General features: G+C 41.5%; 1 protein-coding gene across 1 annotated transcript in view; it reads left to right on the top strand.

Annotated features, from left to right (window-relative positions):
* MED27 (mediator complex subunit 27) overlaps positions 1 to 21953 on the top strand; it is a 92509-nt gene that overhangs the window by 44546 nt on the left and 26010 nt on the right. The window contains exon 4 of the mRNA XM_008491506.2: positions 18624 to 18717. Within this exon, the coding sequence (XP_008489728.1) occupies positions 18624 to 18717 (94 nt within the window). The remainder of the gene's footprint in view (positions 1 to 18623; positions 18718 to 21953) is intronic.

Raw genomic sequence — 21953 nt, 5'->3', positions numbered from 1 at the left:
GAGCAGTGTTACTGTGTCATCAGGTTGTATGATGTGATGCAATATGAAGGTGTTGTGAATGTCTTCATTTGTGACCTCATTTCTGTGCCTCTAAGACACTCTTAGTAGCCTTTAGCTATCTGAGAGGAAAGCTTCAGGAAGTGTGGTGGGAGGAGGGATAAAAGTGCTTTCATATGTGAAACATGGACTGTTGAGGAGAAAGGAATCTCTGGGTGTATCACAGTAAGGAACATAAGTCATAGCTGACACTAAAGGCATCATGAAAGTCTCCTGCAGTTTTGACAGTAAGTCACCAAAAAGGGAAAGTTTTCCCAAGGAATGAGCTGCAGACAGGGATTTGCCTGTGGTTTCAGGTGGTTGTTCCCTGGGGAGGACAGAGTGTGGTGGGGTGGTGGATGCTGTCCTACTGCAGATGTCTCAAGCAGCTATTTTCAGTCCCCATCAGCCCACCAGATTTTGAGTTGAGAAAGCCAGCTAAATGTCCCTTCTGACTGGAAAGAATACAGAGTTTGAGAACTGCCTTGCTCTGCTTTCTTCACTTGATGTTAAAAATAACTGTTATTACTTTTTAATTTCACTTTAGGGCATTCTTTGGGTATTCATGTGTTTACAAGGAACCCTATGGGTGGGTTAAATGAAAAAAAGCTTGGGTAGCAAATTCGAGCTGGTGACTTTCACAGAGTCTAAACATAATCTCAATTTGTAGTGGTTTAAAGTATTTTGGTGTCATTATTTTGCTTGTCCCATTTTCAAAATTGCCAGTGGAAAAAAATAAAATGCAACCTTTAGAAGTTTCACTGGGTGAGGTGACTTCATTTGCACTACTGTACAGCTGTTTGTGTTGTTTACTGTTGTTTTCAGTCCTGGTGGATCAATTTTGCAGAGCACTTCTTCCTTGCTGAACAGATTTTACCTAATAAAGCCTCATTGCACCTTGTTCATAGTTTCAGTCATGTTATTCAATAGTATGCATGTATAATTTTGAAAATAAGTGTCCTACTAGTTAAATAAACATTTCTAATTAGACATGGATACATTTGCTTCATTCTTTTAGTTTATTTCTAACATAAAAAATAAAATGCTAAATACTGTGGACAGGGAAGACCTATTTATATTGGCAGATTTAGTTGTGCCTTTTTTCTGTGGCTGTGTGCAGTCTCTAGTGTCTCTGAGTCATGGCCAAGGGAATCCTTTATTAAATCCTCTAATTTTAGCAACCCAAAGCATCTCTGTGCAGCAATTTTTACATTGAAATTAGATTTTTCTTTTGATGGGGTTCAGGATTGTTCTTACAAGTTCTGTTTTTGGAAAGAAGGTATTGGTCATGCTGAAGTGGTTTACTACTTATTTAACCTTTGCTAAATTTACCTGGACACTTGAGTGTAACAAAATAAGGATTACATTCTGTGTATGATCACTGTGCTCCATTATTGCCTATAATACTTTGGTGTCCATCCCTCACAGAATATGATTCTGCAGTAGTGTCTGCTGCCTTCTTCTATGCCATGTGTATTTAAAAGCACTTAAAAGATACAGCAGTTCCTGAATAAGATGTTGCAGAGCAAATGACACTCTTGATGAGTTGCTCTGTGCCTCAGTTTCCCTACGTGAACTGTGTGAATGGCTTCACCTGGGAACAGTGCTGAGAGTGACTTCAGTAATGCTTATACAGAGCTGGGATAAGAGAAGGTATTAACTGCAAAGCAGGTGCTTTCATCCAGGGGAAGAGTTTGACTTTTTGTCTTTTATTGTCATTTGTTCAAGACCAGTTAATTTTTTACCAAATTCCAAGTCCAGGAGTGACACGTGAGCAATGAATGACCGTGTAATTCCTACTTGCCAAGACCTAATGGGAGGCTCTAACTATCCACTGTCAGCATTTGTTCTGATAAATGAGTGGTGATGTATTATTCTGTATCCTTTGTGTTCTTGCCTTTAGGTGTTCGTTTCAGTGATGGCAGACAAAGTGCAGACACATGAAATAATTACACAGCAAGCACGGCTGGAGCCTGTCAGTCTGTGTCAAGCTCCCTGGACTTCTTGAATCTCTTCAGCTGTCAAGCTCTTTTGCTGATTGTTGCGTTCAGCGTTTGGTGTTAAAATCGAATGAGCTCTAGAAATGGCAAAAAATACCCTGCTGTTTTGATGTGTTTTAAGTTAGATTTTAGTATCTGTGTCCGAAATAGCACAATAAAACTGAGCGCCCCTCGAGCCAAAACCTAGGCTTTTCTACTTTCCTGTTTTACATGCAGAATCTTCTTTCATTTTGGCTTTTGGATTTTGACAGTTGCTCAGCAAAGATGTTTTTGCTCGTGACAAATCTGTGTGCTCCTTGTAAACAGGTCTTACAAAAAAGCCTTTTGGGAAGGACTGAAAGACACATCAAACTTGGATCTATATTTGGGGCTAATCAGCTACATGGCAGACTCAGTTTGAAGAAGGATCACAGTCATATCTGACAGTACTTTACCTTTTTAATAATAATAACTACATTTAAACATTTATTGCTTTTTAATAATTTTTTTTATAGTTGAATTTTAAAGCCAAGAGAAGAGGGTATTAGGCTGATTAGCCAAATGTCCCTGAGGTGTATTGCTAGCAAGGCAACCATAAATTTGAAAGGTTAGGAGATAATTTCTGGTTGATAAACAATTGGTTTGGTGTTGAGGTTACTGGAGTCTGGTCTGTCCACTGAGCACACTGAACATGCAGCTGGAATTTCTCCAACTATTCTCCTTTGTGTTTATTCTGCAGATACTGCCTCTGATCACCCTCTGCCTGCTGCAGCTTCTGGATTTTCTAGTCAAGCAAACATTAATGGGAAGATCCACTGTTGCAGTGGGGCCTCCAGACTGTCAGCTCTGAATCCTCTTTGATTTTCAGTTAGAGATTGAGTTGGGACGAGGGGGGTTTCTAGTCCAGCCTCCCATTAAGAGATGGTCTCTTGTCACAACTAGATCTGATTAGTTATGACATTGCCTAAATGAATCTTAAAATCCTCCAGAGATGGAGAGGTACACTTGGAGCTATCATCAAACAGTTCGCCTGCTTCTAGAGTTACAGTTAATACTGTTCTTGTTTAAAAAGGTCTGCTGAAAAGCCAGTTCTTGAACATAAACCTGTTGTAAGGTGGGTTTCAGTGGAGGTGGTTGATGGAGGGAGAAAGGAAGTATCTTTGGGGAAAATACATTAGGTATTGATGTAGATTATGGTAACCTGTTAAATCCAGTGAGAAGCAGATGGATTATCTGAAAGGACTGCTACAAGTAAGAGTGCTTGGGATTTAACATAGTATTTGTGTAATTTTATTTTTAAAACTGCAGTTTGGCTTAAAAGTATCTTATATATGGATGCCTCCATGATCCCCTCTACTTTGAAAGATTCTCTTCATTTAGATAACAGATTACTTCCACAACAATGTGTTTTTAAAGCATAATAGGCAATAGGCAAATCCAATGGAATGTACTAGCAGGTATTTCTGGGGAAGTGAAACTAATTTCTTGACATGACAGAGCAATGATAGCTCTTGTATGCCACTTGTAAAATGAGCATGTTGACAGAAAATGCCAGGTAAAACTATTTTAACGTGTGATTATGCTATTAAAATGAAAATTTATTTTCAGTGCAAAGATAGCAGCTTTAGCTCCACAGACAGAAAATCAATTATAATTTTTGCTAGTATGGCTGAAGTATTATCTGCTGCTACTAATTTCTTTTTGTTGTTCCACAATTGCTGGTTTTTATTAACTCGTCGATGGGGACAGAGATTCTGATATTGAAGCCTGAGTGTTTTAATATCCTTTCTCTCCTAGTGTGTACTTTTACATCTGCCTGCAGTACTGTGGTTGAATCATCTGTTCCTAAGCATGTGTGTACTTAAGCCACTGAATGTCTTTTGTGTCTTAGGCAGTGCTCTCCACCAGCAAGCTTTTATGCAAGCAAACTTCTGTTTGCTGTTGCTCTTAATCGCTTTGGTAAAGTGTTAAGTATGTACTGGATCTTCAAGATCTGCATTTTACAAATCTTTAAATACTATCTGCTGAAGTTCTCCAGACATCTTAAAATGCTGGTGTAAACAAGCTGCAGAGAGCACCTGGTTGTGGGGTGGTTCTTAGTTTTCAGCTTGCTTCCAGTATTTCCATATCTGTTAAATTGCTCTGATTTGTTTTGGAGAATTTGAAGAAAAGAGGGGTTTTTATCCCTCATGTAAGGTCTGTCCAAAGAGTTGACTTAAGTTTTCAAATCCTAAATAAGTCCATATCCTGAGTGGGAAGGACAGGGGATGTTGAGAAAAGTTCAGCTCTGATCTGAGCATCGAGCCCCTCCAGATGTGTCAGTCAGCACTGATGCTGGGTGGGATGCAGGGATGGAGAATGCTATTAGGAATGTGTCTGACTCTGTGTCCAGTTCTGGGCCCCTCAGTTCAGGAAGGATATCGAGGTCCTGGAGCAGGTCCAAAGGAGGCCAACCAGGCTGGTGAAGGGACTTGAGCACAGACCCTATGAGGAGAGGCTGAGGGAGCTGGGGGTGTTCAGCCTAAAGAAGAGGTGGCTCAGGGGAAACCTCATCACTCTCTATAACTCCCTGAAAGGAGGTTGGAGCCAGGGGGGGGTTGGGCTCTTTTCCCAGGCAACTCTCAGCAAGACAAGAGGGCAGGGTCTCAAGTTGTGCCAGGGGAGGTTTAGGTTGGAGATGAGAAAGAATTTCTTTCTGGAGAGGGTGATCAGGCTATGGAATGGGCTGCCCAGGGAAGTAGTGGATTCTCTGTGTCTGGAGATCTTTCCAAAGAGCCTGGATGTGGCACTCAGTGCCATGGGCTGGGAACTGCAGTGGTAGTGGTTCAAGGGTTGGACTTGATGATCTCTGAGGTCCCTTCCGACCCAGCCAATTCTATGATTCTGTGATTCTATGACTCATTAGAGCAATGCAGTTGTGTTTTGTCTTTGTTTTGGAGCTATAGAAAAGTTGATGATTGCAATTAGACCAAAAGTGAAGAATAATTAAACGATTAGACAAAAGTCAAAGTGCAGAAATGCCTCTCAGTGCAGTGAGCAGTGAATGCAAAGCAAGCACGGATAGAGCTCCCTTAAAACATCTGCAAATTCACTGATGCTGGGTAAAAGAACTGCAGGACAATCTTTTGTGGTGATACATACCATTTGGTTGTATTTTATCTGTTTCTGTAGGGCATCAGTTTCAACTGGTGACTCTCAGTAGCTCCACATTAGCTAATTAATCATATAATTTGCTGTCATGTAACTTGGTGAATCTGTATCCTGGTAGCAGCATGAATTGGTGATAATGGTTTCTTAATGATGGTAGTAGCTGTCATAAGCCCGCCCCTTCTGGTTGGCTTCAGTTTTCTCTGGTTGCTTTTAGAGAAATCTTTGATATAAGGTTACTGTTAATGGTAAGTTGTGTCTGCTGATACACATAATTTGCAGCTGTATGCATTAGTATTGCTGAGTCCCAGTCTCTTCTTTTTTTCTTTAATTGAAACCCAGTGCTACAATATTGTACATGGTTTTGATATCAAACTACCCTGTAGCTTTTACTCTGTAATGAAGCAGAGATTTTGGGGGTTTTTTAGTTATGGGTTTTGTTAATGCTATCATCAGACCTTTTCCTAGCAAAATATGGAGCTCTCTGTTGGATGGGATGCTTGAGAAGATTAGCCTAGAGAGTTTAAAAAAAAAATAATTGCTGATTTTTTTTTCACCAGATATCTTTAAGCTTGGATGGTGTACCTGGATAATGTGAACAGTCATCTCATGCAAAGGAAAAATATAAACAGGAAGTTTAAAACAAAACCCCCAAAAGTAACCTGGCCTTAAAATAGACTATAATTTCTCCCCATATTCAACATTTTGTTTGTGTGCAGGGAATGTGTTTAGTCAGTGTAAAAACCTAATTAAATCTTCTCAGTGTAGTTATTCATAGCTGACCCTCTCTTTATAGGAGCATCCTATCAGAATAATAAACCACTCCCTGCTGAAAGACACTGTCACTGACAGGCAGGAGAGACATTTTGGCTGCTGCTGAGGAAAGGTTGAGAGGGCTCCCATTGCCTTCAGAGTCTACAAGAAATCTTCTGTTGTCCCTTCTGGAGCAGAACTGCTGAGATGCTGTTTGGCAGAGTCTGAGTTCTCACGTGAGACCATATAGGGTCCCATCCAGTGTTGGGTTATTTCATACCACTCATTCACATTACAGAGGGCAGTCTTTCTCTGTTTTTATTTTATCATTAAGGACTGTGAATCCAGAGAGACTTTTTAATCTGTACCTATCAGCAATTATCTGTTCATTTGGAATTGCTTTACTTCGGGTAACCAACTTCGACATTTCTTAAGGGAACTTGGTTTTTACAAGCTTCAGTTCCATATTCATGAGGTGGATGCTCAGAATTAGGGAAACAGATCTAGGAGCAAAGTTAGGAAGTGTTAATAACCATGTTTGTATTTACCTAAGGACATCCTTATGTCTTGTTTTTCACGCAGGCAGCTTTCTGTGTTACTATACTTATATAAACAGAGTTGTACTATTTTCTAATAGGCTGAACATTTCTCCCCAATAGCACAGGACAGGGTAGTTTGAGAGGTTATTCTGCTTAGCATATATTTGGCATGAAAACTGGTTTATGTTTTACTTTTTAGGGAAGCCCTGCAGGCAAAGTGATACAGGTACAAAAATATACTTATGAACAGAACTGGGTTTGTGTATCTTGGTGTTTCCTTGGCCTTAGTCCAGGTTTCAGCCCTGTGAAGTACTTTAAACTCTGCTCTGCTGTTCTGTGCAGTGGAGGAACACGAGGAGAGCAGAGACTCAGCATTTGAAAAGCCACAGTGAACATAAAGCCTGTCTGATCTCTGTGTGGTTGCACTCTGATCCTTGTATGCAAGGGGAAAATAGCATAGAGGAGAAAGAACCTGATTACAAGATGGGGAAATGGCCAAAATGGCATCAAATTTCTGCAGTTGCTTTGCTGAGGTGCCTGGACTGTATTTGGCAAACCCAAGTAAGTGCCATGATGAGCACTTTTCCTTTAACTAACTCTGTTGTTTACTTCTGCTCATGGTGGCAGTGTCTAATGAAGAAAGTTTTTCAAAGGATTTGCTTGAGGGAATTAGCCCTCCTCCCCCACATTGACTTTCAGTGGAAGCCACGCAATTAATTTCCATGAGCCCTAAAAAAATCCCAACCTAAGGAACAGCTTGTCATGTTGGAGGAAGAAGTGATGAAAAGTGAATTTTTTAGAAAATAATATTTTATCAGAGCTTGGTGACTTAACTGATACAAATAAACCTGTCTTATGAAATAGTCAACCCTGCTCTGCTCTCTTCTTTTGTTAGCAATTCTACAGAGGGTTCTGTCCTTAGTGCTCCCTTCCTCACATCCTCTGGAATTTGTGTTGCCTTCAGAAAGTCCTGGGACTTGGTGTGCCACACAAAAATAATCACTAAGACCTGTTCCTTCCAGCAGTACTAGTTATATGGTCAAGCATAGGGTGTAAAAAGGTCTAACTGTGGAAACTATAGTCTGTTTCTTATTCATCAATCTCAGCACCCAAAGGTAAAATCATGTTGCTTTTGATATGTATAGAATACATAATAGGGATCATGCATCATCTGTTGCTGTTCATAAAAGGGGGTAAGTATTGTAATTTCCTCTCTGTTGAGGGAGACATAAAGCATAAAGAAAGAAAGAGAGGGAAGACTTTGCTAGTGAAGTAATTCTTCAATAGTAGAGCTGAAAATAATGTGCTATAAAATACTGATTTTGAGCTTTAAAAGGGTGAATTCAGGGATGGCAGTGTGGAATAATAAGCAGCGGCATCAAGATCCCATCAAGTGGCAAGTCCACACTTGTGGAGCCATTCCCATCTGTGGGAGACATACTTGTGTTTGGGAATCCGGCTGGGCAGGTGGCCTGAAAACCAGCTCAGCCCAATACCTTTTCTAGAAGCAGACCTGATGCATTTTTTGAGTCCTTTGTCAAAGCACTGTCTGGTGTTTACTGAACAGCTTATGTGTGTCACAGCTTCATCCTTTCTCCCTTGCTGCACGACTGACTGGTGAGTGCAGAAGTGGTCTGACCTTACCCTGCAGACCCAAGCAACCTCAGGTGAGCTTTGCTGAACTTCAGGTGGTAGAGAGGGTGGGGAATATCCATCCTGGAAACCCCAGGGGGTAGAACTGTGTGTAGTTTGTGCAAACTTTTTTTTTCTTTATTTTATTAAAAGGACAGCTCTATCTCTTGGCTTTATTTTCTTCTGAGCTCTTGTGGCACAGCTTTACTGTATGGAAATGTGTGTGTGCAAATTAAGGCACACATTTGTGCACGTGGGGCACAAATAGGCTACAATTTAGAAGTAGTTGAAGAAACCATCTTTGTAGATAAATGCTGATGTAATTCCCATTCTCATCCAGGCCCCTGAAAGTTCCTGTTGTTACCATTTATGGTGGGTCCATGGAGCAATATCTAGTTTCATGAAGTAGTGGAAATACAAACATTACATATATGCTGTGAAGCTTCTGAAATTTTATTACAAGTGGGAGGGCTGCATTTCCTTTTGAGGTATGTATGAAGGAGTTAATGATGTTTTCTGTAAAACACAGACTAGTAACAGGCTCAGACAAGATCCTGGTGATGACTGTAAAGTAGATGCATGGTTATTTTGTTAACCAGCTTTCACACATTCTAATATCCATATTCCTCCCTTGATTACTGCTGTGAATTAAAGGTGTCTTGAAGAGCATTCCACATAAGTACAACGAAAGCTATTTCAACAATATAATAAAATATCCATAGGAATTTGACTGCAAGGTCTCTATTTGTAAGTTAGTTTTCCTTTTAAAGTTACACTTTTTTAAGGTGGTGCACTGGAATTTGATGTTGTTTGCATTTCATAAGCATTCAGCATGAGAGCCTGCATGCATTTGGAGCATCACTGCCAGCTCATCCCTTTTAGGAGGTTCCTTGCAGGTTTGCACCACGCCACTTATCAGTGGACTCAAAGCAACACTGAAGAGTTCAGGATTTCATTTGTTGTCTAAACAATACCACATAAATAACACATTAAAAAAATATATATAATTGTTGTAATAGACTGATCCCCTTTTACAGTATTCCTGGTCCATACTCCCAGCAGGAATAGTGCTGACCCACTGCGTGCAGCCACGCAGAGAGCTGGTAAAAACCAGTTTACATTTAAATGAATACGTTTTGCTTCTTTTTTATTTATTTTTTTAAACCAGATCAGCTGTGTGATCTTGCTCTCCCAGCACAGCACAGCTGAGGGGGCTGCATGTACCCTGCAGCACGCGGGAGGGGATGTGTCACTGCCTTATGGCACTATTGCTGCTGAAGACTGAAAGTTGTTGAATCACAGCCTCAAGTTTCTAAATGTCTTTGTAAATCCCTCAAACACTCTTGTCTTGCCTTCTAGAGAACTGTCCAAACGACTTCACGTGCATCCCTAAGTGCTGTACCAGGTTTGGCCTTTTGTGAGGGAGAACTGCAGATGGTTAAGTGTTTGATACAGCTCCCTGTGCATATGCTTTTGAAGCAGACCACCCTGTGTTTATATGTAAACACTCCTAGACTATTTAAGCACATAACTTAATCTTTTGCATCCACTCAATAACACAACATAATTCCTCTGTGACCAAAATAACATCCCTAGGAAAGCTGACAACAAGCTGACTTGGAAGAATAATTGAAAAGCTGCTGCCTTTCAGGTTTGGAGCTCAGGCTTCCAGATGCACGTGGTCTCAGTTCTCCACTGCATGGTGGGAAGGAGTTGGGCATAAATCTTAGCAGATTTGTTCTTTAGGACCTTTACTCAAAGCATCTTAGCAAATTTGTTCCTTGCAGTCCACACATTCTGGCTTGTTGCTTCATCCACCTGCAGATTTCTGGTACCAAGTGCCAGAACTCCCATGTGCTGATCAGATGTTGTAGCCCCCAGCTGAAGAGCTGCCTGTTGCTTGAGAGACTCAGGTTTGCCCTTCTGCCCTCAGCTTACCTCATGGTAGTTAGTCAGATATTTGAAAGAGGTGATGTTTTTCCTTTATAACATCATGAAGGAAGAGTTCTCAGCAGGAATGGGAGGCTTTGATGGAATAGCAGAAGAAGGAATTTGTGCAGATGAGAGGGGAACAGAAGGAAAGATGATGAGCCAGGAGGAGCCTGGCTGGAGTCTTCCACCAACAGAAAGGCTGGTTAGGTGAGAAATGAGAGAGGAAAGGACTGAAGCAGTTTGTTCAGAAAGGACAAGAGGGCAGTGTTAACAGCTGTAAGACAAGACAGCCTGGCAAGGAAGCTTACAGCTGGAGAAGCTGGGTAAAAGAAGCTACTGACTCCAGCAGTGGAGTGATGGAAATAGGAGCATTTTTACAGAGGTTCTAGTGAAAAAAAAGAGCAGGAGCCTGAAGAAACAAATAAAAAAACAAACAACAAAACCTGTGGGATTTGAGGAATAAGCAGAGACTTCCAAGACTGATGTATGGATCTCATGAATTGTGCCAGCTGTCTAATTTAGTCTTGAGACTTGAAGTTGCTTTCTCGGCATGAGAGTTGTTGAATTTTCTTTTCACACTTCATTGCCTCTCCAAGCAGAAGTGTCATCTTGGAAAAGCTGTCAGAGGTCACTGTTTTAATAACTATTGTTAATTGATGCTTCTGAAAAGCCTTCTATCAACTTGAATTTGCTACCTGCAGAGACTTGCTCAGCAGGTGGCTGAATCAAATTAAAACTTTAATTCACTGATTAATAAATCACACTAGCAGTGTGCCTATATCATATGTTTAAAAAATACAGTATTTATCTAATCAGGCTGCTTGCAAACTACTTACTCTCTGTAAAATCTGTAGTATTTAAAATCCCACCATTGCTAAAACTTTTAAGTTCTATGTTGAGTTTCATTCTGCAAAAAAATTGCTATTCCAGAAGTCTTAGCAGAGTGCAGGCAGGCTCTGTGCACTGGTGCCTTTATTAGGGAGCAGTACATATGCTAGCAAGAGTCTGCAGAGCCAGCCCATGCTTCTGAAATATCAGGCATGTGAATAGAAATTATTAGGTTGGTTGAAAATAGAAACCAGGAGAAGAGGGGGGAAAAAAAAAAAAAACAAAAAAAAAAACCAAACTGGGAGCAAGTAATATAATAAGTATGAGGATTTGTGGAGAGTTTCCCCTATTACTGTCCAGGATATAACTAATCCAAATTCAAGAGAAATGTGGAGTTTCTGTAGGTCTCACATGTAGTGTTTTCCACTGAGTATATAGGAAAGATTACACTCCTTTATATTAAAATGTGGGTTTTTTTCCCTTTTTCTTTCCCTGGGAGCATTTAGCAAAATCTCCTTTCTTCTAAAAAGACCTCATCAGAAAATTATTAATACCTGCATTTCTAATTTTTAAATTGTTGTATTGAGTGGAAAAATGAACAGCATGCAAGTTAAACACTGTGTGGGATAAATGCTATTTAAATCTTGACTAAGCTGTTAAACATCACACTAACATTGGATCGCTGAGTCTAATCCAGAAAAAATAAAATAAATAAAAAAAAAGAAAAAAAGAGGTCACATTAGAGAGTTAAGCCATCTGTCCAGTGTGGAATTTAAAGGCTTTTGTAATGAGTTACTTTTCTATATTACTGTCTTTGGGGGGCCTTTGTGGGAATCAAAGTGGTGTTACAAGACCATTTATCTACAAAGATGTTTCTTGAATTGTTTCTACCTTGTCAACCTGATGTTTTAGTATGAAACATTTAATTTTACATTTTGCATAACTAGTCCCTTATAAACAGTATTTTCTAACGGGCTTCAGAGGTTCTTCTCTGTTCCAGGCATTGTTCCTCTAATATGGACCAAAGGATTTATTTATGTGCTTATTGGCAGAATGGCAGAGATTTTTCAAAGAGTATCTCTGCTTTATTCAAGTGTTGATTTTTCTACATGTTCATAATGAGGCTTCCTTTGGAGTGTAACATTTTGAATTAATTTTAGTCTTTGCTAATGCTCATGTGGTAGATTGTTGTGTTTTGACGTGTGCAGTATTAATACAGCAAGCTTGTAGGAAAAAATAATGATTTCTAGAGGTGACAGCTTTGGAAAGCATCTGATGTCAGGTCTGATCTTCCAGGCTGGTTTTGTTGTACATTCAGTGCATACCTCAGAATGATACTATTTATCATTTTAAAAATAAAGATTTTCTGTCAAAAATAGAATTTTAAAACCTCCTTAAAAATCATGAATCTGTGTCATGAAGGAGAGAGAGTAGAGGAAAAAATGAGAGAGAAGTTGGTACAACTGCTATTAAAGCTTCTTCAAAAATCCTCCCTTTGACCAGTAAAATTACATTAGCAAAATTGCTTTAATATTTGATTTAATTTAGTGGTAGGAAGTCCTGCAGGCCAAGTCTGTTGTTTTTTCCTAACTGGGCTGCACACAGGTCTGGATTAGGATGCAGGTACTGAAAAAGTTACTTAAAGCTTTTTTTTTTTTAGTAGAAATTATCTAGCATAGGATGTTGCAATTATAAGTTGTTAATGTATTGTCTGGTGAGGCCTAGAAGAATAAGTAAAATGAAAATCTGCCTACAAAGAACTTAATCCTGTGCTGCATTTGAATATGGAGATTTACTGGGTATGATCTTCTGCAGTCATCTGTGATCTGTCTCCAGACCTTTTAGAGCATCTTTTGTGTGATACAGAAGCTATGGGAACAGCTTTTGTCTAGACATCATTCAGCCCTCCCTAGGTGGAACAATGTCTGTTCCAGGACAGGAGGAGAAGCTTGTATTTAATTCTAAGCATTCTGTAGATTATATTTTTTTTAAGATTAAGGTATGCCAAGTATTTGGGAAAATCTATTTCCATTTGCTTGCCCCGTGTTGTGTTATTTCTCCTGGGTTTGTAAATGCTTGTTCTAACCAGCATCTTTTGTAAGTATGAGGAAACTTGAGTTGTGGTATGTGTGTTAAAAGTTAGAAGTGTTTATTGGCAAAGTCAAATTAGACTTTTCTCCATCCTGAAGTGCTGCACTTCTCTGAGACTTTAAATGGTTCTGTGGCACAAATAGGAACTATCATTTTTGAGCTAAACTGGTTGGAGAGAGATGTGTAAATTGTGCCTGCTTATTTGGCACTAAATTAATGTATTTCAGTTCAGTAAAATAAGTTCCAGACAGCAGCTTTTTCTCTGACCCTCTTTCCAGACAGCCTCAGGAGTGCACTTATCTTATCTTTATCACATGTTCTTCAGTTTTCTCAGTCGTCACCAGTTACACTTTTACATTACTTTCCTGCATCTGATTTATTATATCCATCCCTTTGCAAGATGTTTTACCAGATGTCCTTTCTGAAGGGCACATCTGTAGAAGAATTTTGCCTCGGATTAGGTTCTTTTTCATTTTGTATTTGAGGTCACCATGTAGTGGGGCTAATTCAGTAATTGTGTATAATTATGTATGCATCTGTGAGGAATCCCTCTGTTCTGATGAATCCTCTGGAAACACTGATGCCTACTTGAAAAAAGGCAAAGGGGCAAAACAATGATGTTCATCAGTGCTTTTTCGTCACATTTGGTTTGGATTTTCTCTGGCATCCTCTTGATTGAGAAGAGAAGGAAAAGGCAATTTGTGTGGATGGTCCTGACAGAGCTGCTGAGCCCTGCCAAAGCAGAGACTGCTTTCTGAAGTGTGTGGTTTTAGTTTGTTGGTTTTTTTTGTCAACTGACCTGTGAAGAGTGGTACAAAATTAACAGGCTTCTAAGCCAGAAGTATCTTAGAAACTCATCTTTAAAGTCTTTTGAACTGGTTAATATAAATTTAAAGACTTCTAGTTTGCTGTATGTGATTTCACTTAAAGGGAATACTCTTTGCAAGCTCCCTGTGAGTTTCCTATTCTGCCTTACACTGCTCAGGTAGTATAAGGTGACAGCTGGGTTTGAGTCAAGTTTTAAGGCATGTGGTCAAGACAAGTTTGACACTTAAAAAAATAAATCATATCTAAGAAAGATCTGAAGTATTTATTAACTCCAGCCAGCCATTTTCTCAGGAGAAATAGACACATCCTTGTGATTTTCCAGGAGGACTTAAGAAGATGAAGTGCCCAAGCCCTACTGTTGTGTGTCTGACCTAAAATCACTTGGCTTTTCCTTCCTTAATGCATACAACGTCAGTGTCTTTTTTAATGCAACTTCATATTTTGTGTGGTTATATTTTTGTTGCCCAAAACCTGGAAAATTAGAAAACTTAAGTTATGCAATAAACTGCATCATAATGTGCAAGGCTCTGAGGCAGGTTCCTAACCACATCTGGATCAAGCACCACCCAATCTCTCCTTTTTGCAATAGCTGAATTTGTTTCTGGAGTCTGAGGTGATTGCATTTATGAAACACTATAAGCTCTCATGCTGTGTTTAAAAATAAAAAATATGGGATTCAGCAAAGTTGCAAATAAGTTAGGTGCATGTTGTTTATGTGTAACTTACTCATCCAGATGGTTTCATGCATCTCCTCTTTCACCGTGCTAAGGAAGTTCTTGGCTTATGGATGTGTTGACTTTGCTTACCAGCAAGTGAGCTCTTAATGAGTCATGCAAGTAAATGGGGGAACTTTTTCCTGCACAGTGACAAGTGTGGGTTAAGGTTTTTGTGCAAAATTGGTTTGATTTTATTTTTTTCTGATGATTTTTAATTCCTTGCAAAATAGCCATTGGAGCATAGCACCATGTTGGAGTTTTGGGTTGGGTTTTTTTTGTTTTGTTGTTGTTTTTTTTATAGAATCATAGAATGGGCTGGGTTGGAAGGGACCTCAGAGATCATCAAGTCCAACCCTTGAACCACTACCACTGCAGTTCCCAGCCCATGGCACTGAGTGCCACATCCAGGCTCTTTTGAAATATCTCCAGACACGGAGAATCCACTCCTTCCCTGGGCAGCCCATTCCAATGCCTGATCACCCTCTCCAGAAAGAAATTCTTTCTCATCTCCAACCTAAACCTCCCCTGGCACAACTTGAGACCCTGCCCTCTTGTCTTGCTGAGAGTTGCCTGGGAAAAGAGCCCAACCTCCCCCTGGCTCCAACCTCCTTTCAGGGAGTTGTAGAGAGTGATGAGGTCTCCCCTGAGCCTCCTCTTCTCCAGCCTCAACACCCCCAGCTCCCTCAGCCTCTCCTCATAGGGTCTGTGCTCGAGTCCCTTCACCAGCCCAGTTGCCTCCTTTGGACCTGCTCCAGGACCTCAATCTCCTTCCTGAGCTGAGGGGCCCAGAACTGGACACAGGAGTCAAGCTGTGGCCTCACCAGAGCTGAGCACAGGGGCAGAATCCCTTCCCTAGACCTGCTGGCCACGCTGTTCCTGATCCAGGCCAGGATGCCATTGGCCTTCTTGGCCACCTGGGCACACTGTTGGCTCATGTTCAGCTTCCTGGCAATCCAGACTCCCAGGTCCCATTCTGCCACTCTGTGCCCAGCCTGGAGCTCCCCATGGGGTTGTTGTGGCCAAAGTGCAGGACCCGGCACTTGGAATGTTGAACCTCATCCCCTTGGGATCATCCCAACTCTCCAGTCTGTCCAGGTCCCTCTGCAGAGCCCTCCTGCCTTCCAGCTGATCCACACTCCCCCCCAGCTTAGTGTCATCTGTGAATTTGCTGATGATGGACTCAATCCCCTCATCTAAATCATCAGTGAAGATATTGAACAGAACTGGGCCCAACACTGATCCCTGGGGGACACCACTAGTGACCGGCCGCCAACTGGTTCAGCACCACTCTCTGGGCCCGGCCCTCCAGCCAGTTCTTAACCCAGCACAGGGTGCTCCTGGCTGATCCATGGGCTGACAGCTTTTTCAGGAGGATGCTGTGGGAGATGGTGTCAAAGGCCTTGCTGAAGTCCAGGTAGACCACATCCACAGCCTTCCCCTCATCCACCAGTCGGGTCACCTGAGCATAAAAGGACATGTTGGTCAGACAGGACCTGCCCTTCCTAAACCCGTGCTGGCTGGGTCTAATCCCTTGCCCATCCTGCAGGTGCTGTGTGATTACACTGAGGATGATCTGTTCCATAACTCTGCCAGGCACTGAGGTCAGGCTGATGGGCCTGGAGTTTCCCGGCTCCTCCTCCTGGCCCTTTTTGTGGATTGGCGTCACATTCGCCAACTTCCAGTCATCTGGGATGTCCCCAGTGAGCCAGGACTGTTGGTAGATGATAGAGAGAGGCTTGGCGAGCTCTTCTGCCAGCTCCCTCCTCACCCTTGGGTGGATCCCATCTGGTCCCATAAACTTGTGGGGATCCAAGCACTTCAATAGAACACTGACTGTTTCCTTTTGGGTTGCAGGGAGGCTGTTTAGGTTCTTGTCACCTTCTATAAGCTCTAGAAGCCAGCTGTCCTCAGGATAACCTGTTTTACTGTTGAAAACTGAGGTAAAGAAGGTGTTAAATACCTCAGCCTTTTCTCCATCTTTGACAGCTATATTTCCACCCGTGTCCAGTAAAGAATGGGTGTTTTCCTTGCCTCTTCTTTTACTGCTGATGTATCTGTAGAAGGACTTTTTGTTATCCTTCACAGATTAAGTTCAAGTTGTGCCTTTGTTTCTCTAATTTTCTTTCTACACAACCTGACTATATTCCTAAATTCCTCCTGAGTATTTAGGCCTTTTTTCCATAATTGGTAGGCCCTCTTCTTAACCCTAATTTCTTTCAGAGTCTTCCAATTCAGCCAGACTGGTCTCCTCCCCGCCGGCTCACCTTTGGGCACACTGGGACAGCTGCTCCTGTGCTTTCAAAACTTGCTCCTTGAAGAATGACCATCCCTCCTGAACCCCTCTGTTTTCAAGGGCTGTTTCCCAGGGTATACTCTGAACAAGTCTTCTGAATAGGCCAAAATCTGCCCTCCGGAAGTCCAACGTAGAGGTTTTATTGATGACCCTCCTTGTATCCCTGAGTATTGAAAACTTTATTATTTCATGATCACTGTGTCCCAGACGTCCACCGACCACCACATCTCCCACCAGCCCCTCTCTGTTTGTAAAAAGAAGGTCAAGTGGGGCTCCATCCCCAGTAGGCTCATTTACCAGCTGGAGCAGGAAATTATCTTCTATACATTCCATGAATTTCCTAGACTGCCTCCTCTCTGTGGTGTGGAGTTCCCAGCAGATGTCTGGCAGGTTAAAGTCGCCCACGAGAACAAGGGACGATGATTTTGAAACATCTGCTGACTGCTTGTAGAATAATTCATCACCCTCATCATCCTGATTGGGTGGTCTGTAACAGACTCCCATCATGTTACCAGCCTTGCTTGCCTTCCCCCTGATTCTGACCCACAGGCACTCCACCTTATTATTACTGACTTCAATTTTGACAAAGTCAAGAGACTCTCTAACATACAGAGCTACCCCTTCACCTCTCCTGGCTTGCCTGTCCCTTCTGAAGAGCCTGTAGCCACCCATGGCAGCACTCCAGTCATGGGAGTCATCCCACCACGTTTCTGTGATTGCTATTACATCACAGCTTTCCTGCTGCACGATGGCTCCCAGCTCCTCCTCTCTGTTGCCCATGCTGCATGCACTGGTGTAGATGCACTTCAGCTGGGCTGCTGATTTGGCTCTTAACTTGGGCTGTCCACCCTTGGGATCCTTTCTGTAGAGCCTGGTTTCAAGCCCTTCCCCCTTCAAACCTCATTTAAAGCCCTCCTTATCAGCCCCACCAACTTATGGGCTAGAGTCCTTTTTCCCCTGTTAGATAGATGCAGCCCACCTGGTGTGCTGAAATTTGGCCCATGGTCAAAAAACCCAAAGTTCCTCTGGTGGCACCAATCCCTTAGCCACCTATTGATGAGGTAGGTTTTCCTATTCCTATTTCTCTCCTCTTTAGCAACTAAGAGTACAGCTGAACTGGTGCATGGATGACACAGTCACATACCCCCTACTAATGCAAATACTGTGCATTTTAATCTGTCCAGGAGTGGCTGAAGGATGTGAGCTATGCCCATGGGATCTGAAAGGACATGTTAATGGACGTCAGCTCTCAATCCAATAGTAGGGAACAAAGAGAAGTGTATGGAACAGAGGGATTTTTCCCAGCAGGGATGGTAGTATTTTACCTCTGTGTTTGATCACCCCAGAAAAACTCCTGGAATCTACTTGGCAATTTCAGAGGCATCAGTGCATGAGAAAAACTGGGGGAGGGAAAAAAAAGCCCTAAAATAGTCTGAAGACTTTGATAAAACTTCTGTTTAGTTTATGAAAGAGAGGGCTAATGAGGTGACAACCTGTGAATGATTGAATCTCTCTGGAAGAAAAATTTTGGTAATGTCTCCTTCAGCCCCTAGATGCAAAACCAGAAAAATAGGACAGCAAGAGTTTGTGGCTGGCAGATTAGGTCCAAAGATTAAGAGTGTGCATGTCTTTTAGGGTAATTAATTTTCAAAGCAAGCCCTTACACAGGGCTTTGGAATGTTTCCTCTTAATAACAGCTTTCCTAATTGCCTGCATTTTTGAAGAATATGCAGGTATCAAAGAGTAATTAATTCACAACAGTCCTGTGGACATTGTTAAAGGCAGTAATAATCTGAGTCTGGGGCAAGGACTATGTGTGTTCATTCTCTTGTTTTATTTTCTTTGGTAGATACGTTGATGATGTGATCAATCGGATTGATAGGATGTTCCCTGAGCTGTCTATCCAGCTATCCCGGCCAAATGGAACCTCTGCAATGCTTCTGGTGAGTTGGATCATTTAATCCCTTGAGACAGATATCTTAGCAGATTGAATTACTGTTCCTAAAATGCATGTTATTAAGGATAATTTTTTTCAGAAACATAATTTCCCTCATTCGTCATGGCATTGCAGGCCCTTTCTTGCTCTCGGGCAAATGAGTGGTAAAAGAATTTCACCTTTAAACAAAAGATCTATTGCTTTTTGTTGTTAAATGTGGTGGTGGTAGAAATATGAGTGCAAACTCAAATATTCCCTGTGTTCTTCAGCACTTTTGGCAATGACTGAGCCTTAATCATCGTAATTAAGAAGGAAAAGAGTGGTGGGAGGAAGTAAAGGAAGAAACCAATATGATTTAAATTTGTTCTTGGGTCACTGAACTTCTGTATATGATGAAGTCAAGAATTTGCCTTTGAAGTAAATGAGCAGTAAAGGCTGGATTAGAGATAAACAAGTCCAATACATTCGACTTATTTCTGCCTCACCAAGCAAGATTTCATTCCCGAGGAATCTATTGTTCACATCAGATTTCAGAGGCTGCTGTTGTGCTTACAGCATGAGAAGTTTGTTAAGCGTTTACTCTAAGACAGCAACATGGAAGAGGAGTCTGCAGAGTGGCACTTGGATGCTAATTCTCCTCCAGGAGGGTGAAAAACAGAAGTTGCATCTTTTGCCAAATTTTAAACAAAACTGGAAAACATACTGAATGCACAAATGAAGAACAGAGATCAGATCAATCTTTTCCATCTCAGAGTTTCTCATGGCACTTGCCCTTTTTGATTTTCTTTCTTACACGTTACAAAAGGCTTCAGTGTAGTGTACATCTGATTCTATTTTTTGTTTCCAAGCAAATATAAAATGAATCTGAAAATCAGATTCTTTGTCAAAGCAGAATTGTTTGGTGAACATTAGGGTCTCTCCTTAGGTTTTTATATTGGTTTTATTTTGTTGACTTTAAAACACTATTATGGTTAGATTTTTGTCTGTATTTTTCAAAGATTGTTAAGTTTTCTATCATAACTATAGCTGTGTTAGCTTTCTGTGAACAGCCTCAAATTTGCAAGCGATTAACTGAGTCAGAGGTTAAAATAAGCAGATGGCATTAAAACATTTAATGTGCAATTGTTGGATTCATCAAGTGGAACGATGTATTCTGGAAAAGAATTGGATTCATCAGTGCAGTTTTAGGAACCTGTAAGTCTTGGAAGCTTTTGCATTTCTACTTAAGATGTGACTTCATATTTTGCTAGAGAAAAAATGTCTGGGTTTACTTCAAAACCATTCCTGTTTTCTCAGAGCCCAGTCCCTCTTTGCACACAGTAAGTACCTTCCACTTCTAATAGCTTTCTGAGGTCAGAAAAGAGATGATGCTTTTCAGGATTTGGCCAGAATTAAGAAATTATTTTAAATTATCTCGGATGTGACTGATCAGGAATAAGGTAGGTTGGAAGGATGATAACTCTTAAAAGAAACTTCTTTTATAAGCAATAACAACTTATTGAATTCCATGTTGTAGTTGCTCTAAATCACGGATATTATTGTTACTACAGGATAGCAGCTCTGTGTTGAACCAGTGGTACGCATATTTTCCTTGGATCAGAGATCAAAAAGATTGTTTTTAAAGTTTTTTTGTATGTGATCGTGTGATGGGTTTATCATTTTTTTTCTTGTAGGCAGGTTTTCCCTCTTTCCCATCTGTCTCAGTTGATGTTGCCAATATGGCACTTTCCATCTGGCCCTGACTGCTACAAAAGCTTTTGCTGTTTTCAACCACAAATCATTCAGTGAAAGGTGGTGCAGGATTGGGCAGTGTGAAGAGCACCTCCCCCAGGAGAGAGGTTTCTTCAGTACTTGTGATTTCTTGCTCTGAACATATCCCAAGTTAGATTTGGAGTTGCTCCCTTGCAGCAGCATGGTTTGCCACCATACCAGTGGGCTCAGATAATGCTTATTGTATTGAAAAATATTTCACAACTGTACTGTTTAGCCAGTGTTAATTAACTAACTGTATAATCTCAACCATCTTCATCCTTGGACTGTTCATATCATATCTGCCTTCGCTTATGAAAATGTTTGACACAGATCTACTGCTATATTAAGAAATCTTTCACACACACAGACACAGAATCCTAGGGGTTGGAAGGGACCTTGAAAGATCATCTAGTCCAACCCCCCCTGCCAGAGCAGGGCCACCTAGAGTACATCACATAGGAACGTGTCCAGACAGGTTTTGAATGTCTCCAGTGAAGGAGACTCCACGACCCCCCTGGGCAGCCTGTTCCAGGGCTCTGTCACCCTTACAGGAAAAAAATGTTTCCGGATATTCAACTTGAACCTCCTGTGCTCCAATTTACACCCATTACCCCTTGTCCTATCACTGGTCACCACTGAGAAAAGCCTAACTCCATCTCCCTGACACTCACCCCTTACATATTTGAAAACATTGATGAGGTCACCCCTCAGTCTCCTTTTCTCCAAACTAAAGAGACCCAGCTCCCTCAGCCTTTCCTCAGAAGGGAGATGTTCCACTCCCTTCATCATCTTAGTAGCTCTGCGCTGGACTCTTTCAAGCACTTCCCTGTCCTTCTTGAACTGAGGGGCCCAGAACTGGACACAATACTCCAGGTGCGGCCTCACCAATGCAGAATAGAGGGGGAGGAGAACCTCTCTTGACCTACTAACCACACCCTTTCTAATGCACCCCAGGATGCCATTAGCCTTCTTGGCCACAAGGGCACATTGCTGGCTCATGGTCATCTTCTTGTCAACCAGGACCCCCAGGTCTCTTTCACCTACACTGCTCCCCAGCAGGTCAGCCCCCAACCTATACTGGGACATCTTGTTGTTCTTCCCCAAATGCAAGACTCTACACTTCCCCTTGTTGAATTTCATCATGTTTCTCCCTGTCCAGATTACTCAGCTGATCCCTAACCCAATCCTCATCCACTATGTCTAACTCCTCATCTATCTTGACTACTTCTGGGGCTAAATGAATCTGGGGCTCATGCGGAAACCCCGCAGGAGTAAAGACAGAGGCAAAGAAGGCATTCAGCACCTCTGCCTTCTTTATATCCTCTGTCACCAGGGCTCCCAGCTCAGTCCTTAGTGGGCCAATATTGCCTCTAGTGTTAGTTTTGTTAGCTATGTATTTGAAAAAGCCCTTTCTATTATCCTTAACCTGACTTGCAAGGTTAAGTTCCAAGGAGGCCTTAGCTTTCCTAATTGCCTCCCTACATCCTCTGA

This window comes from Calypte anna, chromosome 17 (genome assembly GCF_003957555.1).
Source record: "Calypte anna isolate BGI_N300 chromosome 17, bCalAnn1_v1.p, whole genome shotgun sequence".
NCBI lineage: Eukaryota > Metazoa > Chordata > Aves > Apodiformes > Trochilidae > Calypte > Calypte anna.
The sequence above is the reverse complement of the archived record's forward strand: the minus strand, read 5'-3'. Positions and strand labels throughout refer to the sequence as shown.